Source organism: Diorhabda sublineata, chromosome 2 (genome assembly GCF_026230105.1).
Source record: "Diorhabda sublineata isolate icDioSubl1.1 chromosome 2, icDioSubl1.1, whole genome shotgun sequence".
NCBI classification, from domain to species: Eukaryota; Metazoa; Arthropoda; class Insecta; order Coleoptera; family Chrysomelidae; genus Diorhabda; species Diorhabda sublineata.
Genome location: NC_079475.1, coordinates 24,846,707 through 24,860,495, shown reverse-complemented (window position 1 = coordinate 24,860,495; position 13,789 = coordinate 24,846,707). Strand labels below are relative to the sequence as shown.

Here is a 13,789-nt window from a genome sequence, read left to right as displayed (position 1 = left end):
CTACAAGACTGCGGTAAAAGCAGTAGTTACATAAGCCTCTTGAACTATGAGACTAACAAAGGTAGACAAAGAACAAGTAAGGATATATGAGAGCAGAATAATTAGGAAAATTCATGGATCAGTAAAAGTTGGAAAAAACTAGAATATATTATGAACTATGAAATTAAGGATATATTAGAAAATGAAGATACAGTTAATACAATTACAATAAAAAAATACAATGATTGGTATCATGCAGGATAGATGCATTTAAAGACATTTAACACTTAAACGCTTATTCGATTTCCATATCTTCGAAATACAATACAAAACAATTCAAGCAAATGCAAGTCTGGTCTGTTTTGTTTACATTTGCATTGATTTCTTGAATAAAATAGGACATAGAACTCTCTCTTTTACACTTGGACGGTATAGCTCGTGTTCAGACTTTCCAATACAGGGACTCTACTTCCAATTACAGTGGCTTCATTGAGATAGTGACCCATGAGAGTGGCTGCCATGTTTAACCCAAAATCGGCTGATTCTCTATGAAGCCACTGTACTCCCAATTGAATCAGGAGTCCCCTTCGATTCCAGGTGTGACAAAAATGTCGATACCATATTCCAGAAGTATATTGTTTATTTTGAGTGATCACCGGTGCTTCAGACAGAGAAACCCTTGCTTTTTCAGGTAACTTAATTTGTATTGTGGGTATTTCGTAATGATATCAAAATTCCGAACAAAAAAGCAATACTATGACGAATTAGATGGAGATTAAGGTATAAAACATAAGTTAAAAATCAGTTTTGACATTTAATTTTTGTTTTTATCTTCTAGAAACAAATAACGGTGAAGAGAAAATGAAAGAAAATATACAAACTGGAAAGAAAAGTGGAGGACAAAAATGTTTGTTACTATTAAGAAGCTCAAAATTTATACTATGCATTTAAATAAAATATTATATACTCATAGAAATCAATTTTATATATTCGAGGATGTCGAAAAAATTCTGGTGTACGATATGATTCATAATAAAGAATGTTACAGTGGGATATGAGTTCAAAAAATGTTATTATGTGAAACTTATTGAAATATCATTTATCAGGTTAACTAGTTCTATTCTTATTTAAAGAAGCAAAAAATGCCGTTTTCAGAATCGTCTGATAGTTACAATAACTAACTTTGAAGCTTGTCAAAAATTACCATGTAAATTAAAAAAAATGTTTTCTTGTCCACAACTCGTTTTGGTTATAAATGAATGGAATTAATTTTAAGCGGCTGTACCGAACTACAAATTCATGTACTTAAACAACCCTAAATTGGATGGATGTTTGTATCGAAAACAAAAACTGTAAAATGTTTTAGGAGATGTTCGCTTCAAATTGAATACAGTAAACAAAAGCTGTTCTAAAAATAATGACTGTTAATGTCAGTTGCGGTGATAGTCTAAATAAAAAACAACGTAATGTGAGATTTCTGCTTCCTGTTTCGCCCGTAGATATCCGTTTTATGTAAAAAAAAATAATATATAATAATAAAACACAATATACTATATTCTTTAATTTTAATTGTGCACGTTTTATTTTTAGAAAATGCCCGCCAAATTTATTTTCGCCTCTCATCAAGATTATAATAGAAGAAACCAGAAAGGCCTGCAAAAAACAACCAGTTAATTGTGGATTTAATCCAACAGATCACGGTAAGTTTTTTTTAATACGCCACTGCCACAACTTTTATCAATTGAAAACAGCAGCTTGTTAGCTTCAAAACCAGGTGTTTCAAATGTTTGTTTTAAATAAATGTATCGTTAATAATACGAGGTGTGATAAAAAAACCGAAGGAAGGAATTAACCTTCTAGAAATTACTAATTTTGGCTTGCAATGTATTTGAAACATTTCTGAGTGGCGTTTTTTGAAATGGCTTTCATCTGCATTGTCTCTATCATTATTAGGAATGGCGCTTAATCTCGACCGACAGCGGCCAAAAACTCCCGAATTAAAAGCAACTTGCCATATGACGCGGTGTCATGATGAAAAATGTTTGGACTATTTTCCAAGGCTTGACTTCGCACAGAGCTTTGCAAACGTTCTAGTACGTCAAAGAGCGTCGCTATTTAGTTCATATAGTTAAAACGTTCGTAATTGATATCGACAAAAAAGTCGATAGACATTACGCTTTTCAGAGGAGATGGAATTCAATATTCATCGAGGCATTAGCCAGGAAAGTAGTTGTTTTCTCCTTGAAGAATGGCAGAATACATTTTCGAAATATTCAATTTCGAAATCATTTTCAGAGATGAATAGTAGAAATCATATATTTTAATATATTTGACACCTTATATACCATCGAAATCTACATTATCGGCGACTACGCTAGATTTCTACCTGACCAGTGGTTGGAACTGAAGATGGCGCCATATAGCGTTCGCTTGGGAATGTTTGACTACATAAATTAAATAGCGAACCTCTTTGACGTTGTCTTTAGTTCGGATGTCTACCCCGAACGAGTAGTACCTCTCTGGTGAGAAGTAATGACGTCGAAACTAGTCAGTGACTGCGAGCCATTAGGAATGTTGATATCGATTAAAAACTCGATAAACATTACGCTTTTCAGAAAGGATCTAATTCAATATTCGTCGAGACATCAATATTTCGATACGATATATCGCTTCTACCTGGTGTCGAATTATCGAATTATTGCGATATTGTGACCATTATGGGTAACTTTTTGAGGGACCTTTTTAGTGAGGCGGCGATATTTAATAATATGCTGTTCTCATGTACAATAGACGGCTATTTTTATACTTGATTATTTGAAGAGAGCAACACTTCAATAAAAAAAATGGATTTTATCACAACATTGCTGTTTACATGAAGGTTGCCTCAAAAGTTTCCACCTCAACCAAAAATAAGACATTTGTTAGTTTCCTTTCAAGTCTATAAACTTTTCTCAACGATAATCCAACCTTTTAAGCCTTTCAAATAATAGTTGCCGCATTTCTTCTCCGTATCAATCAATCAATACTCTCCCGTTATTGTTTCTCCTCTATGAGGACAAGGGATGAAGATAATCCCATGGCTATCCAAAAAACAGTTGCTATCAATCAGCTCTAAAAATCCGACTCATTTCACTTAAACCGCATCAATAAGGCTGGAGCAATGTTCATTCGAATGCGATTTTCGTCCAAACTGAGCAAAGAAAGTACTCGAAAAGAAAGTACCCAACGCGCAGGCAGCTTACGCATGCATAATTCAGTTAGTATGAGGCAAATGTGTTTTTTTCATATACCTATATCTCATAACCCTAATTTGGTCAACTTTTTCTATTATATCACTGGTTATGAAGTATGAGGCCATCTCCAACCCTCATCAACAGTCAATAAGATACGGCTACGTTTGAATTCAGCTGCGCAAAATTTTATGGTCGTAAATAATGGTGCAGAGTCTCTATATTTGTGTAAATGTATTGCATTTCAAACAAAAAATACTCACTTATACGATTGTCTAAGCGTTTAAAATGGCTGAAATCTTAGTGAGAATATCTCAACGCATGGGCAACTATATTTCCCAACTTATTCTGATATGTACGAATATCTTCTGGTTGATGCCGGAAGCTTTTCAGAAAACCCTCGAATTTGATGATGAAGATTGTCTCTTTGTTCATTATTTCATATTTTTTGCACTTGATAACACAATATGGCATAAGGCCTTCCATTTACCAGAAATCGGAATAACGCTGTTATTTTGAGGGTTAAGCACCTCTCTGGATAATTTGTAACTTCTTGGTTAAATCTTCTGGCTGTTAGTAATACTCATTGGGCACAATTCAGCACATATTTTTCACTTGAAAAATCGAAAATTGTATTTGTAACATGATAGAAATTGAAAGTTCATTAGTTTCATTCTTAAATAAATTGTGAACCAGTTGTTAACAATTATTGCAAAGTTACTTAATTAAATTGTGTTATTCGGGTAGTTTCTGTAGAAAATAAAATTATCGCTTGGTCTTGATAATGTCCTAATAATGTTTTTGTTGCAGCGTATGAACCTCTCAAATTAATGCAGACTGTGATTTCTAAAACGAATGAAGTTTGTCTGAGGTACCTGGATAATAGTATGTTATGCTCACTGCCCTCTCCGGATACAGGGACGCCTTATTGCATCACTAGTGTCTATGCGATAAAAAACACACGCAGACGAATGGAAGATAGACATGTGGTCATCCATGATTTGAACAACATGTTCAACATTCAGGTGAATATGGTTGTCAAAAAATTTGGCATTAGATAAGTTGAGTAAACTGAAGTACCAAAAGACTAAAAATTTTGAGAATATTTGTTAGAAAAACTCAAATTTCACACAATCTTACATTTCACAGAAAATTATTAGAATACTTTTATAGACAAGGTTTTGTTTGGCACAGCGAACACATCTTTTTGATGGTCCTTCCAACGGCAAATGGTCCTTAATTTCAGCTAAGGATGAATTTCAACAGACGCATTTTCTTATGTTTCACTTCTCGTGCATTTACAACCGCCGTCATCAAAAGTTTATACAAAATTTTTTTCCACCACTTCGTAGATCTTCTATCAAAGACATATAAGCATATCTCCTCCCATGAATCTATTGTAATCGGCAATAGTAGTAGAACAATTGGTCATGATTTATTCTCCATCTTTCTGTTTAGGTTTCACTTGTGTGATGTCTGGGAAGTGGCAATTGGAAAGAATTAAAACCTCCTTTGAATCCTGCCATCTTGCTGCCAGTACCTTTTCTATTTTGACGAAATTCTGCATCCCTTTTTGCAATTTTTTATCGGAGAATTTTGGCATATATTTTCTACTACTCTTCTTCTCTTGTAAAAAACCTGTCAAAGGTTAGTGTTACATCAGGATTATTTATTGTTGAGGCAAGCTTTGTAACAACTTTATCTCCAAGGGTCATACCATATATTCAGATCATAAGTATAGTCCGTAAAAGTATCGAATCTTTCCCACACTGTATCGGCTTTAGGGGAAGATATTGTTTGAGGCTAGAACGACCTTTGAATTCGTCTATGCTCTGGAATGGGCGATCTTCCTTAGTTTGTTTGTGGCTCGTTGAAGTACATTTTGGCCAAGAGCAATAAACATCTGTTACGAGAAATTTCACTTTTGATAGCTTCATTGCCCACCGAAGAATTGTTAGACTAATAATCTGAAATGTTCGGAACTCTATTATAGGACATAACAACCATAACTCCCAAAACCAGCACTAGATGATTTGTGCTAATATTGCAGTTGAATGGTTTTGGGAAATATGAAGCCGTGACTCAAAATCTGGAGCAATATTTGACGAAATGAAATTATCAGTAGCTTTATTTATTGGCATTTTCTTCGTTACTTTGTACTTCCGTTTTGATACCTGTTCAATGTCCTTCGGGTGAGAAATTATCAGATCTCGAGTCGATGATTGAAGAATGCTCAAGATACTACAGCTTCCGTTTAGGAATCCTGGTTTGAATTTCCTGGATCTTGTCCTAATAACTATCACTGTCAGAACAGCTAGATACGTATTCTTTATCTGCATCTGAAACGCTCAACAATTTTATTAATTCTTCGTTTGTCAATCCTTTCCTACGAGCGTGCATCAGAATATTTAGAAGCCTAAAAATAGAGAAATGACGTCTCTTGAAAATTGATCATAAATATTTTTCAAGTACCAGTGGGACAATAATATCCCAAAAATAAAAACCGTTGGGACACTATGTCCCATAATATTAATTTTTTTGAAAAGGTACAGTGAAAATGCACTTACTTGAAATAAATAAATAAATGAATAAATTGCTTGTGTCGGCAAAAGAATACAATAAGAAAACAATTCACGTGCACAAACTTCTGTTTCTGCAAAAATTTTATTCATCCACGCACCTGTTCTGAAAGAACTACTCATTGGCAGGGCACTTGTGCCATCTATCGAGAGAAAGTAACACTAAAATATTAAGGTTGTCACCGAAAATCAGTGGGATTTTTTTATACTTATGTTACATGCTTATTTAGCCCATAGATGCTGAAAATATCTGCGGGACATATTATGTCCCGGTGGGGTTGAAAGGGGTAAAATTTATTGCATTGTTATAGTTTCTTTCGAAATTATATTTAATGTTTTCTTAATTTGATTCTACGGATTCTGTATGCTCAATTAATTTATATCGTTATATTTTAGGAAGTGAGTCCGTCCAGTTACTATGCAGTATTTGATGGCCACGCAGGATCTCACGCTGCTGAGTACTGTTCAGGCCATTTACACCAGTTTCTTGCCGAAAATAAATATTTTGCTTCAAATCCAAAGCAAGCCTTGCTAGATGCCTTTTGTAAAACAGACGCTTTGTTTATAGATAAATGTAAAGTTGAAGTAAGTAAAAAAAGTTTATTTAAATTTCTTCAATTGATTGATAAAACAAATTACACTTAATGGCATTCACACAAAAAAAACTAAAGATATCTCAAAAAGAAAGAAAGTTAAACAAACAAACAAACCAGATATAACGCGCTTACTCAACTGAACAATCTGAATATTTATTTGATGAAAAGTTGTTCGATACGAAAAGTACTCTCTTCAAAAAACAATAATAGCCACTTGGACACCATCCTTCATGACAAGTTTCCATTGACTTGATATCTTGATGCAACCTTCTACTAATCATTACTGGTATCTCTGAAACGAGAACGGAAACGATTTGACTTTCTTTAAATACCGTTTGTTCTATCTAAGCCTTTTTTGGAATAATTATACAGAACCATCAAAGAAAAATTGCTTGGTAACAATAATAATCACCAAAGTATTGATATCTACTGGAACTGGAAATAAATATAAATCCAGACACTAATACAATATGAAAAATGAATATGGAAAATCTATAACATGGAAAAAGTCACATTAAATTATCAAACTGTTACGAACAAGTCCGTGGTATGCCGATCTTGCCCGGTTGTAGTGGAAATCTAAAATTCTTCGAAGGCGCGGCACGTTTGATATACATTTGATATACCCGGAATTCGTTTGATGTTTGTTTTTATATAAGTTTTTATGGTAGCAGGCGATTTGTTTACATTGTTTGTTTTGGATTATTTTTAGGAAGGTCTGTTTATTCATTTGCTTTTGCTTTTCTTTATTTTCTAGAAGGTTTGAGAATTACTTTTTGGATGTATAAACGAGTTTATTTAGCGGATTAGTTCAGTTTATAATAAATAGTCATAGTGAACGGAATGAAATAGAAAAGTAACCCAAAAATTTAAATAAATTATTTGAGATAGTTAAGCATTAGTGATAAATTAATTATTATTATGAGTTAAGTGTAGTGTAAAGTGTTTTAATAAATAAGAAAAACATTACAAAACACTGTAAACTAGATTTTATCACCGAAATACCGAGCGAAAATGCAGAAACAGTGTATGTTATATTTATATAAGGAAAGAGGCAAAAATACTAAGATCCTTAAAATAATGTGCACTTCTCTTGTTTTCACCTTTGGCCCTTATGCTCAATCCCGAGAATTGAGATTAACTACCTTAATAACGATAATATAATTCGACTAAACCAGGTATATAATTAATTCATAATATTTTTGTAGAATTTTAGTAGTGGTGCTACTGCTGTTGTTGCATTATTACGTCCCAAAGAAAAAATGTTATATGTTGCTTGGGCAGGAGATTCTCAGGCTTTATTGGTAAATAAAACACGGGCATTCCAAATAGTTGATCCTCATAAACCCTGCAGAGAGGTAAGCGATAAAATTTAATCATGTAATTCATATAAATATATACTTCGGACATAATTTTTGAGAAAATCGACAGTGATTTTATTGATACATATTCTGTTCCAATTTTTCTTAAAGATTTTTCCTTTTTTATATTCAAATGATTCTTTTTAGATGTCTGTCCTATATAAGCTGAATCACAATTATTGAAATTAATATTATTTAATATCAATATTATTTGTTTACACATACTAATCAATGCTGATTATTTTATGTCAGTATAGTATCGTTATCACAAATAATATAATATTATCAAATAGTAAAAAAATAGTATCGGAATGCTTCATTCTGTCTGGGGATTAGTTTTTGGTCCTGCAATTGCACATAACTGATAAACCAAAATAATCGAATGTCACAAGATATTGACAATCTATTTAATCTAATATTGTTGAAAAAATGATTGTTGATTTATGGAGAATAACAGCGATTAAATTCTAAATTTTAATAAACTAAAATATTTTTTTAGGATGAACGAGAGAGAATTGAAAAACGTGGTGGTTGCGTGATGTTATGGGGGACGTGGAGAGTCAATGGTCAGTTAGCAGTATCCAGAGCCATAGGTAGTAATTTTGAGGAATATTCAGATTATTCCAAATCATTTTACAGGGTGGAAAGTTTGAATTCGATACCGTTAGAAATTTAAATCATATCCTAAGACAATGTGATACATATATAAATTTATGAACAGAGATGTGCAAAATAGGTTATAACTGTTATCTGTACTGTTATCATAAGTTAATTCACTCATGTATTCAGAAATCGGCTCATTTTTATGCACTGTTTAAAATTGTTTTATCAGCTGGTGATTTGGTTTGTTGCCGTTTTCTTCTAATTTTCCTTTTCTCTGTAATTAGGACCGTGATTTTTTTCTCCATAGCTTATTGCCGAATATTTTTACAAGACATTCTACTTCATGATTTAACTATTCTTCTGTTTGCAGTGGAACTGAGAGACTAATTGCCTGCTCAAGACTGATTTTGAAACTTCGCCAATTCGTTCTGTTGCTTAATAATTGAGGTGCAATCTCTTTTTGTATTATACCATCAGTTAGAGCAGCGGTGTCATGGCAAATTTAGCAGTGCCGGATCGCTGAAACTTGACTTTGATGGTGACTTTGTATTTATCACTGTTCTGTAAAATACATTTTAAATTCATATTGCATTAAGATAAAAATGAAAAAAACAGAACAAAGCTGATAGTAAAAAGCATGGTTTATTAATTTGAATCATACAAAGGACATTTATAAAATCTTAACATATGGGTTTTCCTCGTCTAGTGATTGTTTCGCCTGGCGTGTTCTCGCGCTACGGTGCCTTCTCATCCAAGTTTTGACATAAGGTTGGCCCATGATCTTTTATAAACATAAGGCTCGAAACTTGTTTTGTCAAAATTCTTGACCTCAAATCAGTGATTATTTGATTCATGAGGCTGAACCCTCGTTCACATTCTGATGAAATACATGGTATCAATTTCGTGCAGTTTAATAGAAGTGTAAGGTCCTTAGGTACTCTTGTTTATAATTTTTGTTTTGTTGAGCTTGAACCTTTTACAGAGATTTTCAATTTCTTCCTCACCAAAGCGTACCGATTTTTCAGCCGACCACTGATCAGTTTCTAGGACTTTTAAGTCTGACAATAGTGAGTCATATTCTACTTTACTAGCTGAGGTACCATCCGCTGACGCTGATGTTGATTCATGACTGGATTTGGTAGAAAACATTCTTCTATTAAGATTGTTTATTACAGGTTATAAGTTGGCTATGGTTGATGACCTTAATCTTTTGGTTGTTTGTGAGGGGAACATTGTTAAATTGGCCCTCTTTCTCAGCAACATCAGCTTCAAGAGACTTGGTTCTAGGTTTTTCTTTGAGGAGTCCAAAAAATTGAATACTTCTTCTGATTAACTTATCCGCATAAACAACAGTAGTTTCTCGATTTTGCAAAAATTCTGACAGCATTGAAAGTTCTGCCAAAATATCGTACATAACGGCAAGATTTAGTAGGAACTGAGATGACGACAATTGCTTGGAGATACCACTGTACATAGCTCTTTCTGTTGAAGTTCTGTCTGCGTCTACTTTAACTTTTTCAAAATAGTTGTATATAGCAGAGTATCCATACCACACTGAAGAAACAACTAGGAAAGAACTTGCTACCCATCTAGCTCCCAGAATCTTTCCTATTTTTTGTATTTCTTGTTCTAGCTTTGAGGCGCATTCAGCTAGTTCACGCTGATTTTTTGGTGATTTACTATAAATGGGGTAGATTTTATCCTTAAAAATCTGAAAATTATTTACGACTCCAACTTCATCGATTGCATCACTTAATGCTAGCTCAAACCTGTGGTTCATGAATGCCAGATAATTTTGCCTGGATACATTTTCCTCAGCCTTTCTACAACGCCTGATTTTTTCTCTAACATTACGCTGGCACCATCACTCGCAAATGAAATTCAGTTCTCCTTCAGGTAATTGTTGTCGAATCCGTGGTTTTTCATACAACTCAGTGAACTGTCTACGACGACTTGCTTTTGGAATCTGATGGACAGATTAGCTAGAAAATTAGACCAAAAAACATAGAAAAATTAGTTGAAATGGACGAAGAAAAATTTTAAAACTTTCTAAGGAAGGAAAACGTAATATCAGCAAATTAGAAATGTTTTTGATCAAGAAATATTGCGTCTTGCATTGTATTGCACGTTGTCTTGCTTCATGTAAAGCGGCCTTTAAAAACATAGAAACTGGTAAAATAAGCAACTGAAATTTTTATATATAATATCATTGATTTAAAGATCATTTTTGACATATATCCCATATTTATGAACCTCTCAATTTTTTGTGGAGCAAATTTTACATGTAGATATTGAACAAAAACACTTTTCTGTATTCAAAATATTTATTTCATTTTCAAATATAAATTAAATTATGCGTAGTTAGTAGAATTATATTAACTTTGAATAGAACTGTATTTTGAAGTTTTTGTAATATTATACATGGTGGTTAAAAATCAAATTGCGATATAAAAAAATGACAATCCACTATTCTCAAAAAATATATCATACTATCTGTTTTCGTTTGTATGTTTTAGGTGATCCAGAGTACAAACCTTTTGTCACTGCTGTTCCAGATATCCAGGAAATTACTTTAGACAACGATGATTTCTTAGTAATAGCCTGTGATGGACTATGGGATATTCTCTCGAATGAAGTAGTTGCCAGGACCGTTTATAATTTGGTTACAGAAAATCCAGGTATGTATGTATTTTAAATTATAATTGTACAGAGGATCCATTACAATGTTTATCAGCTTACAACAAATTTAAGTTTAAATGATAACTGAACAAAGTGAGTATATTTTCTTTATAAAAAACTATGAAAGATTTGTTAAGAGGCAAATTTCTACAACACCGTTCATTTTAGTTCAATAAAAGGTTATTCGTTTTATAACAAAAATAATCAAGCAATTTAAAACAAAATTTAAAAAAAGAATTCACTCCAGTGGGTAAAAAATTGGGGAATAAAAGTGACAACTAATTGTAACAGCGAGCCACTGTTTAAATTTTTCCAAAGTTAGTTTATGTCAAAATATTACTTTGTTAAGGAGTATATTGGTCATCAAATTTAAAAAAAAATTAAAGGCGTTTTTGGTTTATGGGAAATTTTTTATTTTGATTCACAATTTTAAACACCCTATATCTCAGCAGCTAGATCCCGTAAGGGTTCGTATTCCTATATCAAAATGAACCATTTAGTGAGATGTCTCTGTGGTAGAGCGTTGTCGGTCGAATATAGAAACGCCCTGTAGAAACTATTTGATATAAACAAAATTACTTCAACTATAGTTGTTGATGGTGATATAAAATATAAATAGAATAGATACGGTGGAGGTCTTCCATCACGTGACTCAATTTAAGATTTATCGAACACATATTTACTATGTACTATCTTCTTCTATCAATGGAAATTAAACATAATAACATTAGGCAATCTAAGAAAAAAGCTGATCTAAGACAAAAGGTTGGCGCTGGGGTAAACAATTGATTTTTTCGTATGTACCCATGTTAGTTTTTTATTGTTTCATGGTTCTAAGAGCACTCCATTGCTACATTATATATCTATTTCAGTGAAAATAATACAGCTGGAATCGAATGTGTAAGATTTAAAGCAATTTACAAAATTTAGGACATTTGTACTTTGTAATTTTTTACTTAAATTATTGGTTTTTTGTTGTTGGTCTAAAGTTTATCAAACATAAGTAAGTTTCGTCCTACTACAATTTTTCACCATTTTCAAAGGCTTTAGCCCAAATCTGAAATGAATTTCTTAGTTCCAATTATTATTTCAATATAATATTGAACTACTTTAACTATCTCTCATTCTTTCAAGAAGTAGAAAAAGAAAAAACTTTGAAGTAAAATTTTTTTGGCATCTCTAATACTAACAGCTATTTTTAATTAATTCGTTTTACGAACCAGATTACCCTTAATTGTTGAAAATACATCACTCATAGTTTAAGTCCGTGGAACTGTGACGGCATTTAATTTTTTTATATTAAACGAACGATGGTGTGCTGTGCAAGATAATTAATCTTATTAGTAAGAGTCATTAATTGTAATAGGAAAATAATAGAGAGTTGTATTAGGGTCGCCTGTTAACTGTTTAATTCGATTTGAATTAGATCCTATGTTCATTTCCCACTAAGCGATCCAATCGAATTTGATTTAATTGTGGAGATTAAACCCCCAGCGTGATGAGTCATGATTGTGTTGCGACTATCTTTCTTAAGCCTTTCAAACTCAGAAAATGTATTACGTTCATTCAGGATGATAAGAAATTCTTAAATTACAGGTATCTACCTTTGAAGTAAATTTTTCAAGCTTATTAAACAAAAAAATGTTACCACAAAACTTTAAACTTTATAGACGTGTATTGATAAACTGTTTAGTATAAATCCACGTCACAATAGAAGAGAGGCAACAGGTAATTTTGGCAAAATAATTTTTTATATTATTAATATTTATGTCATGATTGTGTCTGGCAGCGTGATCGGCAATACCTGATTTTCCGGTCCGTCCATATTTTAAATGAGATATATGCTCTTGAAACCGGACACTAACGGATCTCTTTGTCTGTCCAATATACTTCTTACCAAATCATAATTAATTTCATATATACCACTCTTTTTGTATTTCATCCTTAGGATTGCCCAACAATCGTTTTAGTGTTTTGCTGGATTTATAAACCAATTTTTAACCCAGTCCGCTAAATATTCCTTCCAATTCCAATTTTGGGTTTGGAAAAAAGTAGTTTCGCATAGAGATTTCTTAAACCTATGACGATTGATTAACCCATTTACAATTCTTATTATTTAACGTACAGCTACGTCCTCAATTAAGATCTTTTCCTTATTGTGTCTCTCGATGGTGAGTGGAAAGTGAATTAACTGATGATTACCAGGAAATGGAGACTGCCCATCTTATGCTGAATACAATGAAACGAATCATAACCTCACGATCGTTATGCCGTAGTTTTTCTGTGGCCACTAGTTTTAGCTACTAGATGTTTTTAGGCAGCGGTTTCTTTGAGTTGTGCTTGAAAATATAACTTAGCGACATAATTTTTAAAAACCTTTGGCTACCTAAACAAGAATTTTTGGATGAAGGTCAATTGGGTTAGATGGGCATAAATTTACTTATAGTTTCAATAATTTGACCGGTGAGTTTTAGGATGGTATGCAGTATCAAAAAAGGATCAAAGATTCAACTGCACATGTTATACTTATTCATCATCAAATTTGTTTCTCCGCCCCCAATTTTTAATACCAAAACAAATGTTGCCGAAGAAATTTCAGCTGTTGCTGACTACTTATGATATGCTATTTTCAAAAATATATTTAAAAAATTTTGATCAGTTCTAGTTTCTGAGTTTCAGCTATAGATGTATAACAGAACAAAACATTTATTTACCAAGTTAAACTTGAATGCTTTTCTCTGGTGTGTAGACCTTGGAAAAGA

General features: G+C 32.6%; 1 protein-coding gene across 1 annotated transcript in view; it reads left to right on the top strand.

Moving 5' to 3' along the window:
- Positions 1–13,789, top strand: part of LOC130452703 (uncharacterized) — a 192,545-nt gene that overhangs the window by 32,463 nt on the left and 146,293 nt on the right. The window contains exons 2-7 of the mRNA XM_056792116.1: positions 1,570–1,679; positions 4,020–4,234; positions 6,185–6,373; positions 7,593–7,742; positions 8,245–8,338; positions 10,865–11,026. Coding sequence (XP_056648094.1) covers positions 1,570–1,679; positions 4,020–4,234; positions 6,185–6,373; positions 7,593–7,742; positions 8,245–8,338; positions 10,865–11,026 — 920 coding nt within the window. The remainder of the gene's footprint in view (positions 1–1,569; positions 1,680–4,019; positions 4,235–6,184; positions 6,374–7,592; positions 7,743–8,244; positions 8,339–10,864; positions 11,027–13,789) is intronic.